Source organism: Macaca thibetana, chromosome 10 (assembly GCF_024542745.1).
Source record: "Macaca thibetana thibetana isolate TM-01 chromosome 10, ASM2454274v1, whole genome shotgun sequence".
Taxonomy (NCBI): domain Eukaryota; kingdom Metazoa; phylum Chordata; class Mammalia; order Primates; family Cercopithecidae; genus Macaca; species Macaca thibetana.
In genome coordinates, this window is record NC_065587.1 from 61,539,338 (window position 1) to 61,558,658 (window position 19,321).

Sequence of the window (19,321 nt, forward strand, 5' to 3'; positions counted from 1 at the left end):
TTGTTTGATACTCCTTCCATCAAAAGACAGTGTTTCTGTCCCCTTCCCTTGAAATTGGGCAGGTCTTCATGATGGCCTCAACCAGTGGAATGTGCTGGGATTAACAGGGTGAGTCCCAATAGGTCACAAACAGCACAGGCAGGCACTGAGGTTAAGATCAGGACATCCCACATTAAGCCCAGGGAACCCCACAGTCCAGGCCTCTCTGTTCCTCTGTACCGCGTTGCTCCCGTCACTGGGGCTGAGGTTTATTGGGGTCCTCTTCTGTCCTTCCCCCCAGCCCCCACCCCACCAGTCTGGTGGCTCCTTGCAGGCAGGGCTGAGTCTTCCATTTCCTGAGATCCTTGCAGCACCTGGCAGGAATTGAAAAGAAACTGATATTTATTGAGCACCTACTATGTGCAGGTGCTCTGCTGGTTAAGCTGCACGTCTCCTCTCATCCCTGCATCAGCAACCCCAGGTGCATATTTTAGTCTTGTCTTGAGATGAAGAAACTGAGGTTTAGCAGGGTGAAGTGATGTAGGCCGCAGTCACTCAGCAGGAATTTAAGTCCAGGTCTGCGGGATGCCATTCCAAAACGCTGGTCAGGGCAGGCTTCTCTTGGGAGGCAACAAGCTGAGCAGAGGCCTCAGGGTGAGGAGCCAGCCTTTGGGAGGCTTTGGAGCAGGGAAGGGCTCACAGGTGCATCCCCAGTGTGCCTAGGGGCTTTTGCTTCCTGGACCTCAGCCTGCCCAGGAGCGGAGGAGAGTGGGGGAGGACATTCTGGAGCATAAGGATCTTATGGGGACACAGATGTCACTCTTCCTCTGGCCGCAGTTTAAGGATGTCCCTGGCTGGGGGTCATTTGCAGGGTTGGGAATTTCCCACAGCAGCAACCTTAGAGCTGCCAAGTGGCCCAGGCCCAGCCTCCACCCCTGCAGGTTCCCACTCCTGGCTAAGGTCCCTGCTGATGGCCCAGGACCCAGCAGAGGCCTCAGGGAGCAGCATGACCCCAGTGCTGGTCAGAACCCCTGGGCCTTTCTCCTACCAGGCTGTCCATCCAATTCCACAAAAGCAACAGCTGCTACCACTCTGGCCACCACTCAGTCTTATTGCAGTGAAATAGGGGCTCTTTTAACGAGGATGTTTATTGTGTTCTTGTGCAGGAGAGGGTCCCCAGAAATGGCAGTGCATCAAATGATGGACAGGCAATCATAAAACTGTCCCTTTGACATAAGTGGCCACGAATGGCGCCGAGAGGGAGAGGAGTTCCCTAACAGATAGTTGACGTCATCTGGAGCCAGCGAACCACAATTCCCTGGTAAGGTCTTAACCATGAGCAGAAGGGCAAATGGAGGAGTCTGACTTGTATATGATCTTTCTCTTGGTGCGACAGACCAGTAAGGGAAAATCGCCCCAAGTGAGCATGCGCACAACCTTAGTAAACACACTGCGCATGCGGCCCCTCCCAAGGGCTGGCAGGTCACTGCGCACGCAGGGGTGACGTAACAGCCCGCCCAAGGAAGGAACCCCAGAACCAAGCCAGTGTATAAAAACCCCGAGCCAAAGGCTGAGCGGGGCACTTGATCTCTCAATTGCACTTTGCTTTTTTTTTTTTTTTTTTGAGACGGAGTCTCGCTCTGTCGCCCAGGCAGTGGCCGGATCTCGGCTCACTGCAAGCTCCACCTCCTGGGTTCACGCCATTCTCCTGCCTCAGCCTCCCGAGTAGCTGGGACTACAGGCGCCCGCTACTTCGCCCGGCTAATTTTTTTTTTTTTTTGTATTTTTTAGTAGAGACGGGGTTTCACCGTGTTAGCCAGGATGGTCTCGATCTCCTGACCTCGTGATCCGCCCGTCTCGGCCTCCCAAAGTGCTGGGATTACAGGCTTGAGCCACTGCGCCCAACTTTGCTTCTTTCAACAAACCTTTGCCTCTGCTTTAAAACTTGCCTCCATCTCTCAATTGAATTCTTTCCTCTGAGAAGACAAGGGCTGGCAGTGCTGCGGACTCGCCGCGGATACCATTCTGACTACAAAAGTGTTACCGAAAAGATTTTGAAAAACCCAGAATTTGGAATCCGTAGTGTCTAGAATACTGAGCAGCAAATAGTAGATAATTGCCAAAGGAATAAACAAACCTTAACGTTTATCTTTATGGACTCTGGGGCCAGATGGCCAGGATTTGAATCCTGACTCCCCCACGGGGTGACTTTGGGCACTTTGTGACTCAGTTTCCTCATCTCTAGTTGGGTTCAGCCAGACGGTGGCATGGCAGGAGGCCAGATGTCAGGGCACTTTTCTCTGCTGTCTTCTCTTGATCACAAGTGTGGCAGTTGGCTGTGTCCTTCCTGATAAGCCCTTGTCCGTGGCTCCCATTATCTCCCTGGGCTGGGATACCCAGATGCTTTTCTTTGCTGCTTGAGCCTTAGGGATAACAGTCCCTGGTTGGTTTCCTCAAGCTTGTCCCCCAACTCTAGAAATAGCCACTTTATTCAAATCCCAAGAACCATTGCAGTTGGATTCTCTTTTCCTGCCTGAACCCTGATGGATACAAGTAGCAACACTGTGCGTTTCTTCTGCACTTACTCATCTTTTGTGCAAACGCCTATCTCTTGTAGAGAGCTTTGAATCCTTTAATAGAGTCTGCACAGGTTTTTGTCAAGGCCCTGCTGCTAATGGACTGGGGGACCTGGAACAAACTCCACCCCTCTCTGATCCTCAAGTTTCCCCCAAATGCAGATGAGGGCTGGGGACTAGGACAACTTTTCAGAAACAAAGACGTGCAGTCAAGTCCCCCAGGGATCTTGTTTAAATGCAAATCTTGATCCATCGCGTTCCTCTGGGGGCTAAGCCTCTGCATTTTAACAAGCTCCCTGGTGAGGGTGATGCTGCTGACCATGGATCATGCTTGAAGCTTTGGGAACAAGGGACTAAATGAGCTCTGAGTTCCCTCTGAGCTCAGCAGTTCTCTAACTCTTCACTCTCCTTTTCGATAGTTTTCTATGACGGTGCCCACACTCCTGAGAACACTGAGTCTTGAAAGAGAACGATATTATGAATTCCTGCAGTTCTGAATCTCTGCAGGGTACTTTGGAGTTGGGAGTTTAATATTTATGGCAGCCTCTCCCCAAGCCACATCACCTGCAGATCTGAATGTGTGCCTGTGTGCACACACACACAGGCACACACACATGAGCCCTGAGACATGCAGGCTTACAAAATAAAAGTAGTAATGTCAGTGACGATCCTTTGTGGCTTGAAGGTTGCATGTCTTGAGATACCAGGAGCCCCCCTGGAGCAGGACTGGCCATGTGGATAAACAGCTCCTCACCCCAGAGAGCCCTTGCTTTTACAGATGGGGAAACAGACCTAGAGAGGGAGAACTGGCCCAGGTCACACTGTGAGCCTATTGCTCAACTGGCGGGGATAAACCCAGACTTCTGGCCCGCCAGGGGCTCTGATTCTTGGGGTCAGGCCCATTCAGGCAGACAGCCCTGAATCATACTTTGAGAATCACTGGCATAATGGTTTTGAGTTATGCAGATGTGGGTTGAAATCCCAGATCATTTTAAAAATAAACACTTATTGATCACCTACTATGTGGCAGGTGTTGGGAATACTACCGTAGCAAGCCAGATGGAGTTTTTTTTTTTTTTTTTTTTTTTGAGACAGAGTCTCACTGCATCACCCAGGCTGGGTGGAGTGCAGTGGCATGATCTCAGCTCACTGCAACGTTTGCCTTCTGGATTCAAGTGATTCTTGTGCCTCAGCCTCCCAAGAAGATGGGACTACAGGTGTCTGTCACCATGCCTGGCTAATTTTTGTATTTTTAGTGGAGACAGGGTTTCGTCATATTCCCCAGGCTGGTCTCGAACTCCTGGGCTCAAGTGATCTGCCTGCCTCAGACTTCCAAAGTGCTGGGATTACAGGCATGAACCACTGCACCTGGTCAGATATAGCCTTTACGGTATAGTAAGAAGAACTGTGTTTATTCAAATTAGAGTAAACTTGGATTACTCTTGTCAACCCCTGTACCGCAGATTTGACATGTATTTGATTCTCATAACAACTTTATGAGGTAAGTAATATTATGATGTTCCCTTTATAGATGAGAAATAGAAAACCTGAGAATTAAGTATACTGCCCAAAGCCACACAGTTGGCAAATAGCAGAGGTGGAATTTAAACCCAAGATATTTGGGATCATGGTTCACAGTCTTAACCATTGTGCCACGACCCTATCAATCATACCTCTGATTCTTCCCAATAACCTCATGCCAAAGAAGAGGGCAAGGTTTTAACTCTCCTTTTCAAAGGAGGAAATAGAGGGCCAGAGAGGTTAAGGAACATTTGCAAAGTCACACAGCTCGTGGGGGGGCGGGCTGGATTTATGTTTGAAACCATTGCCAGGTGACTCCAGAGCCCCGGCTCCAAACAGTTAGCTTAGCAGGCCACACAACTTTTCTAGAGACTCCTCATCTGAAAAAGGAGGGCAATGTGTCTACCTTTAGCAGTTGTCATGAGGATTAAATAGGATAATAAGCCTGAAGAGACAGACCCAGGGCCAGGGCTGCTTATGGCCGCTAGCGGGATATGGCAAAATGATGAAGACAGTGCTTAGTCTTCCTGTGCCCCTTCCCACCTTCTCTCCTTGCATAGGGTACTCCTCCCTCATGTTTATTTAATAAGTCAGCATTTCCAAAAGGACCCCAAGAAGGCAATGCTTATCCCAGAAGGGAAGCTGCTCTGATGGTGAGCTTTTAGGCGGTTTGGAGTGAGCAATTCCTTTTTTTTCCTTCAATTGTTTTTTGCCACTTTGACATACATTTAATATACCATAAAATTAACCCATTTAAAGTGTACAATCCAGAATTTAATTTTAGAACATTTTCAACACCACCCAAAGAAACCCTGAATACACATTTGCAGTCATTTGCAGCAGACAATGCTTAGCCTGAAGGGAGAAGCTGCTCAAATAGTGGTTCTGTAACCAACTTGGCAGAACCTTTGGAGTGTGTTGGCGAATGCTGCTCAAACCCTAACCCCCAAGCAACTGCCTTTTCTCAACCATTAGAGAGAAGTTCCCAGGCACAATGCACCAGTCTTCAGGTCCAAGAAATATTTAGGTTGATGGAAAAGTAATTATGTTTTTTTTACCATTAAAAGTAATGGCCAAGACTGGATTCCATGACTCACACCTGTAATCTCAGCACTTTGGGAGGCCAAGGTGGGTGGATCACTTGAGGTCAGGAGTTTGAGACCAGCCTGGCCAACATGGAGAAACCCTGTCTATATTTAAAAATATATATATACAAAAAAATTAGCTGAGCAGAGTGGCGTGTGCCTGTAATCCCAGATACTTGGGAGTCTGAGGCAGGAGAATGGCTTGAATCTGGGAGGTGGAGGTTGCAGTGAGCCAAGATCACACCACTGCACTCCAGCCTGGGTGACAGAGTGAGACTCTGTCTCAAAAAAAAAAAAAAAAGTAATTGCGGTTTTTGCATTAAAAGTAATGGCAAAAACCGCAATTACTTTTGCACCAACCTAATAATTGCTTTTTTTTTTTTTTCCCCTATAGAGCATGGAGCAGGGGTGCCTGTATGTTACAGAAAGTAGAGGGCAGGTGTAGAAGGGGGCTAACTCCAAAGAGAATGAGCATGGGGATGGCAGGTGTGTCTCCATACTTACCAGCAAGTCTCCCCAGCAGCCAGAGGGCTCAAATGCAAATTGGATTGTGACATTCTTCTGCTCAAAACTCTCCAATGCCTTGCCTTATCTTTTGGAACAAAACCTAGAGTCCTTAACAGTCCTCATAGCCTCCCAGTCTATCCCACACTGTGCTTCCCTTCTCTCTCTTCCTTCCGCCCTTGCTAGCTGCTCTTCTCTTTCTATTCAGGGCCTCCACTAGCCCCTGGCTAGTGGAGAAAAAGATGCATCCTCCTGGTGGACAAATTAGAGAAAGACTTTTGTTTCCTCAACCTGGTACCTTTTTACAGTGTACAACCTATGCCACGGAGCAAAGAAGTTCTGCTTTAAACATGCCAACTCCCCCAGAACAGACAAGATTTTGACATCTGGGAGGAGCGAAAAGAGCGTGGGCTCTGACGTGTGGGTATAGATTAGGTGGGAATTCCAGTTCTGCCACCTGCTGGCTGTGTGATCAGGGAAGGGTAACTCAATTTAAAACATTTGAACAGTTGGGCTCGGTGGCTCACCCCTGTAATCCCAGCACTTTGGGAGACCAAGGCAGGTAGATCAGTTGAGGCCAGGAGTTCGAGACCTGCCCAGCCAACATGATGAAACCCCATCTCTACTAAAAATACAAAAATTAGCCAGGCATGATGGCACATGCCTGTAGTCCCAGCTACTCAGGAGGCTGAGGCAGGAGAATCGCTTGAACCTGGGAGACAGAGGTTGCAGTGAGTTGAGATCGCACCACTGCACTCGAGCCTGGGCGACAGAGCAAGACTCTGTCTCAAAAACAGCAGCCAAAAAGGTTTGAGCAATTCCCATCTTGGGGGATGAAGAATGCTATCAGGATTCAATTAGATCATTTATGCCCTTTGCTTGACTCCTGAGAGTGTTTGATCAATGGTCCCCTCTTCTTCTGTGGCCCTAGAGCCTTTACCTCCATTTAACAGAGAATCAGTGATGTCAGCAGAATTGTGTACATTTTTCTTTATAAATAAAATAAATACCCTTTATCTGCTTTTGCTCGCTACGAATGCTTCTCTTCAGTTTTACCATCACCAACCTGGTTGAAGCTTGAATAACAACATATTCCTAATTTGTGCCCATTCCTTGCACTCTTGTCCTTCTGATGCTTTCAGAAGTCACAATAAAACATTTTAAAAACTAAATCTGGTCATGTGGTCCCCCACTCCACCATCTGCATCAAACTCCTCCAGTGTGTTGTCACTCATCCTTCTGGTCTCAGAGCAAATGTCAGCAGCATAGAAAGGACTTCCAGGACTCCTCAATCAATTTGAAGTACAATCCATAAAACCCCATCTAATGGGCTGAGATAGCCCCCTCTGATGTCCCATGGCAGGAAATGGCCCAAAGCCCCCAAGGAAACTCCCCAGAATTCCAAAGACAGTCTGGACTGGTGATCTGGCTTCCACACCAGGGCTGGGAGAGTCACGGGGAAGTGCTAATTGCACCCAAATATGTGACTGAAGCAGAAAACCCTAATGGCCTCTGTCACCTGGCCTAGTGTTCTGCTTTTGGGGACAATGGCTGGGCAGGAGAACATGGATGAAGTGGGGGTCATCACCATGGAGCCCAAGAGTGGGGCAGGGAACGCGGGCTGTGCAGGTTAGCTGTTCAACAGTGACACTGTGTGGTGGTGACGGGAGCAACAGTCCTAGTGGACGGGTGACTACACAGGACAATGGGCTGTGCAGAATGACCGGTCAACAGCGACACCATGTGGTAATGGAAAGAACAACAGCATAGTGGACTGATCCATTCTCCAGACCCTCTCTGTGTGACATTAGGAATTTGGACTAAGAAAATCCCAAGGACAGTTGGAACAATGAGACTTTCTGTTAATGGAGGCTGTGGGGACTCAATAGATTAATTACAGAAATAAAAAGAGATGATTGTATCTGTGCTGTAAACTGGCACTGCCGGCCACATTGGTTACAGCCAATGAATAATAAATAAATGAACATAAAACAAGAAACAATACCAGCACACAGAATTCACAGGAAAAATAAAAAATAAAAAAAAAACCAGAAGGTTTTTTTCATGAAGCACAAATGGAAATTTCTTGGTTACAATTGAAACACGATTCCTGGAGGAAATATCTCTGCAGCCTTAGCCCTTGAAAGAAGCTCATAATCCCTAAAATACACACCATGCACTTTTCCAACGAATAAAGTTTCCTCGTGTTTAGATCATCTCTGAATCTGAGTCGAAGAAGTTTGCAAGGGGCTCTTGGTTAAGATCTGGAGAGGATTCCCTGGGGAAAGGCAGCCAGTGCCCCACAGCCCATCAGGAACAGGTGCGGCTGACAGCCCCTGGTACCCCTGGCACCTTCATTTATAGACAACATCTGCACCGAACAGCAGGAAGTTCTAGGGAGAGATGAGAATGTCGTCACCAGTTAAGATGCACCCCTTGTTTGTGAGTGTGCAGCTGCTGGAGTTTTAAGAAGGACATTTTGGGAGCCTGCCTATTGGGAAGGAGAAAGGTAGGGCCAGTGGGGGTCACTCAGTGTCTCGCCGCCTGGATCTACACATCAACAGCTGCCAACACCTGCGAATCTGTCAGCAGCTTCCCTGGAAGCTGCCTCCTTCTCAGACACGGAGACCCCCCCAGGCTGTTTTAGAGGCCTTCATTTGTCAGCCCTGCCTTATGGCAGCTCAAGGGAGTGCTTGTTACAATCAAGGCTGCAAAACCACTTCTCTCTGCTCCTTTGTGCCCTTCACTCAGGATTTTTAGAAATGAAGAAATTAAATTGTGCCATGGGTCATTTTTTTAAAAAAGCATGAACTTGGTATAAGGTGGGGAACATGCGGTATGTGTTTCCTCTGCACTCTTGGCTATTTTTCTACAGTCTCTCAGCCCCATTAATTAGCTCCCTGGTCTGAAGAATTGAGGATTGATGGACTGGACATTGGGGGAAAGGGAGAGGGCGGGATCTGGGTGATGCAAGGCTACCCAAGAGGGCCACAAGTTATCAGGAAAGCCTTTGACCAAGGTAACAAATGCAACACTGGGTGATGGTTTCGCTACAGAGGTGACAGCTTTGTGGGGACATGCTGGGTTTAAGAGGCCTCAGGGTGGAGACATTGAGGGAGCCTGCAAATGCACAAGCTGAGAGTTTGGAAAAAATAAAGACTGGAAGCATGTCTGGGACGCTGGGTGGCACACACATGGCAGCTAAGCCTGAAGAGGTTGACGAGAGTGATGAAGGCCAGCCACTGGTGGGGGAAGAGAAGAGGCCTGGGGAGGGGTCCTGGAGATCTCCAGCTTGCAGAGAAGGGGTGGGAGAACAAGCAGAGGAGGTGGCAGGTGGACAACCAGGAGCTAGGGGAGTGCTGGCGACTAAGAGAAGAAAGCATGCCCAGGAAAGGCATCGTGTCAAATGCAGATGGAGATAGGCCTGGGTGAAAGCCACGAGGGAACCTTCTGTGCTGTGTCTAAATCTGCCAGACATTGACCACATGTTACACCCCACAGTGCCTAGTATGATGCTGGGTGCAAAAGGCATGCAACATGTATTTGTTAAATATTTAAATGCACCTTATAAAAGAGGTTCTTTGGCCAATAAATGTATTTCATTTTTGCCGAGTGTAGCGTGGGAACGATGCAGCAATGGTTCAAAGCCAGGAACCTGGCTTTGAATCTGGACTTCATTTAACACTGTGTGGCTCTTCTGAAACTTGGTCTGTCTTCTCTGTTTTTTAACAGCACCCACCTCCCAGGGTTGTTGTAAGGGTAGAAGGCACTTGACACAGGGCTTGGCATGCAGGAAGCATTGCGGCCATGGGCTGCTGTTGGTCACTATCATTAGGGGAGATGTGTGGAAAAGACCCTGGGACTCACCTGGTGAGGCTGAAGCACCATGTTGTAGAGCTGGACTCTGGCGGGCGTCGGGAGAGGGAAGCCTTTCTGTAGTTTCTCTGTGACAGAGACCAATGGTGAGGACCAGCAGAAAAGAAAGAGAAGGGCAGAGGAGGAGGGAAGGCCAGAGAGCCTGGGTAGAAAGCCTCCCTGAACTGGCACGCCTGGCCCTAGGTAGGGACTGGCATGGGCGTACATGCCTGAAAGGAAGGCTGCCCCGGAGTCTGTACTTCTCACCCGTTGTCCATCAGCCCCAAGTCTACCTCTAGGACCTGAGTGGACTCTGTCCCCACGACGGCCCTCCTGAGGGTGCAGCACCACTGGTGTACACTAAACCAAAAATCTGCTGCTTGCAATGGTGTGGACAGAGCGTGGTGTGTAATTAGGGGTATTTAATGCATGTGTGCATGAAACTCCTCAACGTTAAGGATAAAGCCAGAGGCGGACAGTGGCCAGGGCTTGTGCCCCACATACCGCCACATTCTGACATGGAACTCTGGAGAAATCTAAATTAGAACGTGGCCTCCCAGGTCATTACAAAGCTACATTTGTCAAGGTAGGAGGACAGATCCCAGGACTGATGTATCATATTTCATATGATAATTTGTTGGATTAATCGGTAAGTTCTAAATATCCTAGTTACAGGTTATATGGGCCTCTATTTGTACTTTTGCCCCTTGCTCTCAAAGATCAGGGGCAGGCCCGCCTGAAGTTTTTACCAGCGTGGTGATCTAAGCTCTGGGAAGGGTTATCAGGGCACCCCCTCATCCTTCTTCCAGAGTTGGAAAAAGACCCTGGGCTTTGTCTTCACAGCTGGGATCAAACTCATGCCCCACCCCTTGTCTGCTCTGTGACCTAAGTCACTAAATCATTCTGTTCTTCCACTTCCTCCCATAAAAGTTGGAGATGTTAATAATCCTTCATCTCATGGGGGTTTTGGAAGGACAAATTCATGCAATAATGAATCAACCCATGTGTAGTAAGTCAACCCATGTGAGTTCCCTTTTTGTTCCATCCGTTTCTGGGTCAGATGCCATTTGAGGTTCACTGGACATCACCACTGCCCAGCCCTCACACCTGGGGCCAGGTATTAGGTGGCTGTAGGTAATCAACCCCACCATCTTCCCCCATGACTAAAAATGAATGGTTTCTTCAAGGTTCCTTACCGTTAACCCTGGGCAGCACAAAAGTGGGTACAATGTAGTTCATGATAGCCTGCAGCAATTCAACCTGGAAATCAGAGGAAGGATGGGAGGATGGTCCTGCATCGCCAGGACCCTGCAGGACCAGCAGTCCTCATCTCCCCACCTCTGTCACCCCCCTTTCCCCTAGCGCTGCTCAGCAACCGCACAGCTGGGAAAACTGCTGAGAGGTGGACGCAAGTGATATGTGAACACTTGGCAGCCCAGTCAAGGTCATGGAAGTGCTTTCTTTTGCTCCGATGGTTCCAGATGTAAAGCATGTTCTCAACTGTAAGGTGCAAGGCCTTACAACTCACGACAATGATGAGGAAGGTCATCAGAGAGTATTCAAATGGGAAAAGCTCGGCTTAAAAAATGTGTCCTCTCAGACACTGCAGTAAGAGGGCAAATCGAATCAACCTCTTCGAGGGCTATTTGGCGCAATGTTCATCAAAAGCCTATGTGTGCCTGGTTGGGCTCGGTGGTTCATGTCTGTAACCCCAGTGCTTTGCGAGGCTGAGGCGAGTAGATCACTTGAGACCAGGAGGAGTTCAAGACCAACCTGGGCAACATAACAAGACCCCTGTGTGCCTTTTGGGCTAGCAAAGATTCCTCCAAGGGATTTATCCTAAGGAAATAACATAGGGTGTAGGAAAAAATGTGGATGCAAGAATGTTGACCAAAGCAACAAATGTATCCAAAACAATACATTAAAAGCAACCTCCATGTCCAACAATAGGGGAATCACTTGGTGGAAAATGGTAATACTTTAATAGAAGGAAATATTATGCAACTGTTAAGAATGATATTGCAGAAATGTAAGTATCAACACAGAGATAACCATGATATGTTTTTGAGTGAGGAAAACCAGGCTATAGAAATCACATCATTTCATTTTTTAATTAAATAGGCATAGCAAAAGGTCAGGAAGCATATACTCCAAATTATTAACTAAGTGATGAAAATATGCGTGGTTTTTATTTTCTTTCTTTTCCAAATCTGTAGGTTCTGATTGCCCTATAGTGCATATGTTTTGCTTTGGCAATAATAAAAAAATTTAAAAATACTGTAAAACCCTCAAGAGGCTTGCCTGTAGTTGTGACATTTACAACTTCTAAATATAGACATTTTTGTTTCTGGAACAATCGAGTCTCCTTTCCTGGTCTGTTATTCCCTGGCCTCACCAAATGCCGTGCCCTCCTTCCTATGAATCCTGGGAACTTTAAATTTCTATTTTCTACAGAAGTAGAAATTATTTATGGACTTAGTCAAGCCACCAAGAGAGCCTTGGAACCACTAAGTCCATGAAAATACAGTGAGGTTACATTTGGTCCTTCCGTTTTGGAATCTCAATTCGGTGGAAATGGCTGGCTGGATTTTTATCAGATTTAAAGGGGACACTGGGATGGTATGACTTTGGGGTTGGGGGGCTTACAAGGCACTCACTTGGTGGGGAACTTGGGGGCATCTCGGGAATTTAAGGAAATGTTCTCCAGAGCAGCAGAAACTGGGATTCAACCAGAGGCCAGCAGGAGATTCAGGTCAATGTAGCAAGACCCTGGACAGGATCAGCAGACTGCAGCTTCTGATGTTAGACACAGGGCAGGCACTCTGTGTGGCTGGTGTTGAACAACATGGGCGACTACTTACTGCTAACAGGGGCAACTCGTCATCAATGCCCCTCGTGAGGGCAGCAGGGGCAAATCTACCTAATGACGAGCAGTGATTCCTGGGCAGGGGAACCACCGACGTGAGCTGGGTTTCTCCCTGCTCCTCCCTCTCCTACCAGCCCTTTCTCCATGTCACTACGTAGCTCTGCCATTTATCCAGCTGCTCCACCCAAAACCCTGGAAGTCACCTGGACAATCCTTTCCCTCACCACACAGCCATGAGGGAGGCTTCTGTGCTGTGTCTAAATCTGCCAGACATGGACCACATGTTACACCCCACCGTGCCTAGTATGATGCTGGGTGCAGAAGAAGGTGTGCGACTGATATGCGTTAAATATTTAAATACACCTTATAAAAGAGGCTCACATCTCTCGCTAAGTTCTGTCTAAATCTACTTCCAAAATATGTCTCCAATCCACCATCTTTCTCTTCTTCCTGGTTGAGTCCCCACCCCCAGCATCTCACGTAGACAAACACACCAGCCTCCCACTGACTCCCTTGTCTGTAATCCATCCCCCCACCCCAGCCAGGGGAAGCTCTTACAAAGGTATAACTCCACCCACAGCACTCCCTGCGGTAAACAGTGCACTGGCTCCTCACTGCCTGTGCAATACAACAATCTCCCCTCCTCTAGCCCAGCCCGGAAAGCCCTGAATGAGCCAGCCTATGCCTGCCCCTCTGGCCACATCTCTTCCAATGCCCCCTACTTGCTCTGCTGCAGACACACAGGCTCCCTTCATTCCCCAAACATGCCAAGCTTGTCCCCACCACAGGGTTCCTTCTCCTCCTTCAGTCCAAACATCACCTCCTCGGAGAGGCCCTCCCTGATCACATCCTCTGACTTCATTCTCCACCACCACTTTCCACCCATCCCTGCTTTGGTTTTTATAGCTTTGATTGGGACTGAAATGATTTCTCTCTCTCTCTCTTTTTTTTGACAGGATCTTACTCTGTCCCCCAGGCTGGGGTGCAGTGTAGCATGATCTTAGCTTGTGTAACCTGGAAATCCCAGGCTGAAGCCATCCTCCTGCCTCAGACTCCCAGGTATCTGGGACTACAGGTGCATGGCACCACACGCACTTAATTTTTATTTTCTATAAGAGATGGGGTCTTGCTATGTTGTCCAGGCTGGTCTTGAAGTCCTAGCCTCAAGCAATCCTCCTGCTTTGGCCTCCCAAAGTGCTGGAATTATGGACGTGAGCCACTGTGCCTGGCCTTTCATTTCTTATTGTGCTGTGTTCCTGCTGCCATGTAAGGCTCTGAGAAGGCATCACTTCCCCGTCTTGTGCATCAGCCTACTCCGCACTTGGAGCAGTACTTGGCACATAATAGGTGCTCGATAAAGTAATTCATTTGTTTATCCAACAAATATTTGTTGAGCAGATTTTCTCTACCAGATTGTGCATGTTTAATCCCATTTAAACCATTCTACACTTACCTAGGTGGGAAGGTCTGGCGTTCAGAAAAGGGAAGTGACTTGCCCAAGGCCTCACAGTTAGTAGGCACGGAGCAGGGATTCTGGCTCAGATCCCTCTGCCCACCAAGCTTCTCGAATCATTAATTCACAACCAAATTAAATGCAAATGAGCCAGTAGCTTCTTAAATAATGCTACGAGCCTATGGCATGTCCCTCTCCCCACCACCAGGTCAGGAGGAGGAAGAAGCCACCAAGGGCCTCAGACTCACCGGGAACGGGCCAATATTTGAGTGCTTCAGTTCCAGGACCAGCCTGTGAGAGGGGGAGGGGGGACTGAGACCACCAGATGCCCGACTAGCGTGAGAACCCAGTTTCTAGAGAGGAGAGACCCACTATGGTGGACATTGCCCGGTTTTCCCATCCAGTATCCACTCCCCTTCCACCGTCACAGCCCCCCAATGTTTCCTTCGGAGAATTCACACAGTCCCTGCATTGTTAGTGCTGTTGACCCCACACTGAGCTCTGGGCCATGCTGGCCAAAGGGCATAGTCCACCTCTCCTGCCACAGTCATTGCTGCAAGAATGTACCTCTGACCTATGCTGGCCCAGTGCAAGTCAGTCCCAGGACTTCTGCTGGGAATACTGGGAATTAGGTAATCTCTTTTCTCTGGGAAAATAAGGAAACTCCTGGTGACTATTTTGCTGCCACTTGGTGACAGCCTGCTGGGCAGTGAAGCCAGCACAGAGGATAGCAAAGCCAAGAGAGGGAGACAGATTCCTAAGGATATCATTTGAGCACTGGGTCTTTCCTTGCCTGAAAACCTTGGATTTTTCAGTTATCTGAGCCAATATAGTATTTTTCCTTTATGGCCTTTATGACATTTTTAACAGTGATCTCAGAGGAAGCGGGGAACATATGGCTGTTTATTGAAACCCAACCTTTCATTAGCTGTGTTGGGTGCTTTATCCCACTGAATCCCAGTAATATTACAAGAGGCAAGGGCCATTACATCCATTTTTACATATGATGAAACTGACACTCAGAGGTCAAGCAATGGTCCCAGGTCACACAGCTAACAATCAGCAAAGCAGGGTTTCTTTTTTGTTTTCTTCTTTAAGATGGGGTCTCACTAGCTCAGGCTAGAGTGTAGTCACGGCTGCACTGCACAGCAAAATCACAGCTCACTGCAGCCTCGACCCCCCCCGGGCTCAGGTGATCCTCCCACCTCAGCCTCCCAACTAGCTGGGATTACAGGTGTATGCCACCACATCCAGCTAATTAAAAAAATTTTTTTTGTAGAGACGGGGTCTCACTATGTTGCCCAGGCTGTAATAAAGCAGAGTTTTGGCCAGGCACAGTGAATCATTCCTGTAATCCCACCACTTTGGGAAGCTGAGACAGGCAGATCACTTGAGGTCAGGAGTTCAAGACCAGCCTGGCCAACATGGGAAACGCTGTCTCTACCAAAAATACAAAAATTAGCCAGGTGTGGTGGTGTGTGCCTCTAGTCCCAGCTGCTCAGGAGGCTGAGGCAGGAGAATCGCTTGAACCCGGGAGGTGGGGGTTGCAGTGAGCTGAGATCATGTCACACTGCCCACCAGTCTGGGTGACAGAGCAAAACTCTGAAAGAAAGAAAGAAAGACAAAAGGAAGAAAGAAAGGAAAGAAGGAAGGAAGGAAGAAAGAGAGAAAGAAAAGAAAGAGAGAAAGAAAGAAAGAAAAGAAAAAAGAAAGAAAAGAAAGAAAGAAAAGAAAAAAGAAAGAAAAGAAAGAAAGAAAGAAAGAGAAAGCAAGAAAGCAAGAAAGCAAGCAAGTAAGCAAGAAAGAAAGACAGCAGGGTTTCAAACAGGGCTCCTCGAAGGCAAAGCCCGGGTTGTCTCCAACACTGTACAAAGCTTGAAAACTTGCCCTTGCTCCTCAAGAGTCAGTAGCCCCAGGATTTCTGCTCCATGGACTCTCACACCCTATCCCCATCCCCTGCATATTCCAGAAAGCCTGTGCTCAGCCCACACCCAGCTGTATCCTCTCCAGCTCCTTTACTCGAGAGGCCCATGGGTGTTTCAGGAGAAATTGGATCTATACGTTTCTGAAGCAGTAACGCTTGTCAACACGATGCCAGGAGAAATGAGCTGCGCATAAACCTCTGGGGCCTGTCTCAAGGTGAAGAAGGACGGCTCGGTGTCAGGGAGAAGGCGGGACCGGGCAGGGATGTGGGTCAAGGCTGCGTGAAAACAGCGCAAACGTGCTGAAGAGGCAGGTGCCGGGTCTCCCTGCGGGGGGCCATCACATCTGCTTGCGTACGGTGTTTCCTTCTCTCTGCCCCCTACTCCCTTCCTCTGTCTCTCTGAGTGTCTCCCTCTGTCTCTGCCTTTCCTTTTCTACATCTCTCCCCTCCCTCCCTTCCTTCGTGTCTGTCTCCTCTGAGTGTCACTCTCTGTACCTCTGACTCTTTCTCTATGTCTCAACCTCCCTTTCTGTATTTCTTTACTTTAAAAAATCCATTTATTTATTTTGGGACAGGGTCTTGCTCTGTTGCCCAGGCTAGAGTACAGTGGCTCGAACATGGCTCACTGCAGCCTCGACCTCCCAGTCTCAACTGATCCTCCCACCTCAGCCTCTCGAGTAGCTGGGACCCCAGGCATGCACCACCACACCTGGCTAATTAAAAAAATTTTTTTGGTAGAGGCGAGGTCTCACTATGTTGCCCCGGCTAGTCTTGAACTCTTGGGCTCAGGTGATCCTCCCACCATGGCCTCCCAAAGTGCTGGGAGAGAGGCGTGAGCCACCTTGCCTGGCCTGTATTTCTCTCTGAGTTTCTGTTTCTCTTTCCCTCTTGCATATTGAGTGTTTATTCTGTCCCTAGAAGTGTTCTAAACACTTCAACACATATTAATACCTCATTTCAGCTCACAATGATGCTGTCGGCAAAGTAATTACTGGGCTTATTTTATTTTATTTTATTTTTTGAGACAGAGTCTCACGCTATCTCCTAGGCTGGAGTGTAGTGGCATGATCTTGGCTCACTGCAACCTCCGCCTCCCAGGTACAAGCCATTCTCCTGCCTCAGCCTCCCCAGTAGCTGGGATTACAGGCGCCCGCCACCACGCCCAGCTAATTTTTGTATTTTTAGTAGAGACGGGGTTTCACCATGCTGGCCAGATTGGTCTCAAACTCCTGACCTCAGGTGATCCTCCCTCCCAAAGAGGTGGGATTACAGGCGTGAGCCACTGCGCCCGGCCTTACTGGGCTTATTTCACAGCCAGAGAACTGAAGTTGGCAGCATTTTGGAGCTTGCCAAGGTGAGCTGCACTTCAAACGCAGGCAGCCTCATGTCAGGGCCACACTCTTAACCACAAACTCCCCTGCCGGGACTCGAATCAGGGCCATGTGGATTCTAGAGTTTCCCAGCAGAGGATGGTGGTTAAAGTCCTGAGGATGGGGTGAGAAGAAGTTGAAGTGGGATTTTCTAGTGTCAAGGAAAGCCAGGGACATGGGGCAGCTGGATGCTGTTGTGGTTCAGTGGGGATCATCAGCTGATGCCTCCCAGACATGAGGACTGGCCATGTCCCAGAACACAGGACTGTCACTGCTAGAACTGGGACATTTGTAGGTAAGCTGAGATGGTTGGTCACCTACAATGTGTGACCTCGAGCAAATCACTTTTTCTCTGAGCATCAGTTTCATGGTCTGCCAAATGGGGATACTGTGGCCATTGCACACTCTTTGAGGTTTTAATGTGATGAACCAACAGGAAAGCAACAATGCAGTGCTTCTGTACATCACAGGGCCACTGCCATCCCATGGACACCAAAGACAGAGGGGGAGCCCCCTCCTCCCCTCACAGGCCCACTTACCTATCCACCTTGAGCTTTCCAACAAGCCTGTCGGACTTGGCGCCAACCTCCATGGAACCAGTCGTGCTCTGCCAAAACAACAACCCAGGGTGAAGTGCCCTGACCCAGGCGCCTGGCTGCAAGGCCTCCAAACCGAGAAGGGTCAGCTTCACAGCGGCTCCGCAGGGCAGCGCACACCGTGGGGTCAGGCCTGCAGAGCCGGAGGAGTGGGGACCCTTCCCTTGGCTTTGTGGCTGTTGAGTCCTAAACTGTCAGCCAAATTCCATTTTCTCTCTCTACTTCCAGGACCATTTCAGAGTTCTTGGGCCACTCTTGGAGGGGCTACATAAGGCAGACTTCAGTGCTGCAGTCCAGGCCAGCCCTGTTCTCACAATCCCTCATTCATTAATTCATTCAAAAAATAGGAGGAGGAAGTCCCGGGTTCCCACCTCAGCTGTTCTGTGCAGTCTGTGTGGCCTTGGATGACCCCGCAGGACCTATTCTGTGCGCAAAGTGGGAATAACAGGTCTCAGCTTGGGAGACCACGTGGACTTGCCTAAGGCCTCTAAGTGCTTCCTGGTGCAGAGAGTGTCTGAACCACACCCTCAGTGGCCGTACGGGTGCCATCAAATCTTTGTGGAGTGATGGAGTGATCAAAGGGATGAATGGATAAATCAACAATGGAGTGAAAACTGAGGTAAATGAAGGATTAAAAAATATGTGAATGAAAGAATAACAAAGATATGCATGAATGAATACATGATGGATGAATAAATGAACAAATATACAAATGAATGATCAATTGAACAAAGGCATAAGTAAATGAATAATTGAATAAATGAATGCGTGTGGGAATCAGAAAAGGCATATTTCAAGTCAACAATCTAATAAATAACTGAATGAATTAATAATTGAATGAATGAACAAATACACAAATGCATAATTGAATGACTAAAGATATAAGTGAATGAATTGGAAACAGTACACATATTTCACGCCAACATGGAATGAATAATTGAATGAATGAGAAATTGACCGAATGAATAATAGAATGAATAAGTAAACAAATGCACTAGTGAATGGCTGGGGGGATGAATACCTTCAGGAGCCGGCACCGTTGAGTACAGTGACTCAAGTCTCAGGCTCTGGAGTGACAGTCCAGGTCTGAATCCAGACAGGATTCACATGATCTCCTGACTCCAAAGACAGTGCTCTTGGGACTGTCTGGGGCTCCTCATCTGTCCACACCCAGGAACAGCTTACCACGCCAATCAGGAAGAGGGAAGCCAGGGAGGAGTTGGGGAGGACGGCAAAGGTCTGGACATCCACGGCAGGGTAGAAGGTAAGGCCGGTGGGCTGCACGGACAGGTGTGGTGGGGCAGAGGCTGAGACGTGGATCTCTATCTTCATGTTGGGAAACATCTTGGCCACCTGCAGCCCCCAGTGGAGACAACCAACGAAAGAAGGAGTTTCTGTTAAAATGTTTATGAATCCTATCTTGGCCTGCCCCTGCTTAAATACCTTCATTGTCTTCCCATTGCTCTTAGAATAAATCCTAAGATTGCACAGTCTGCCAGCTGGCACCCTGCCAGCCTTACCACATGTGCCTCTGCCTCTTGTCTTCCATCTTCAGCCACACGGAACTCTTTCTGTGCCTCAAACTCAACAAA

At 48.4% G+C, this 19,321-nt stretch overlaps 1 protein-coding gene across 1 annotated transcript in view; it reads right to left on the reverse strand.

Annotated features, from left to right (window-relative positions):
* Positions 1 to 7,706: 7,706 nt before the first annotated feature.
* The window catches only part of BPI (bactericidal permeability increasing protein), a 34,187-nt gene continuing 22,572 nt past the window's right edge, over positions 7,707 to 19,321 (reverse strand). The window contains exons 10-15 of the mRNA XM_050807138.1: positions 18,915 to 19,082; positions 17,673 to 17,740; positions 14,088 to 14,130; positions 10,717 to 10,780; positions 9,533 to 9,609; positions 7,707 to 8,058 (exon numbers count right to left, since the gene is read on the reverse strand). Coding sequence (XP_050663095.1) covers positions 8,020 to 8,058; positions 9,533 to 9,609; positions 10,717 to 10,780; positions 14,088 to 14,130; positions 17,673 to 17,740; positions 18,915 to 19,082 — 459 coding nt within the window. The 3' untranslated portion in view covers positions 7,707 to 8,019. The remainder of the gene's footprint in view (positions 8,059 to 9,532; positions 9,610 to 10,716; positions 10,781 to 14,087; positions 14,131 to 17,672; positions 17,741 to 18,914; positions 19,083 to 19,321) is intronic.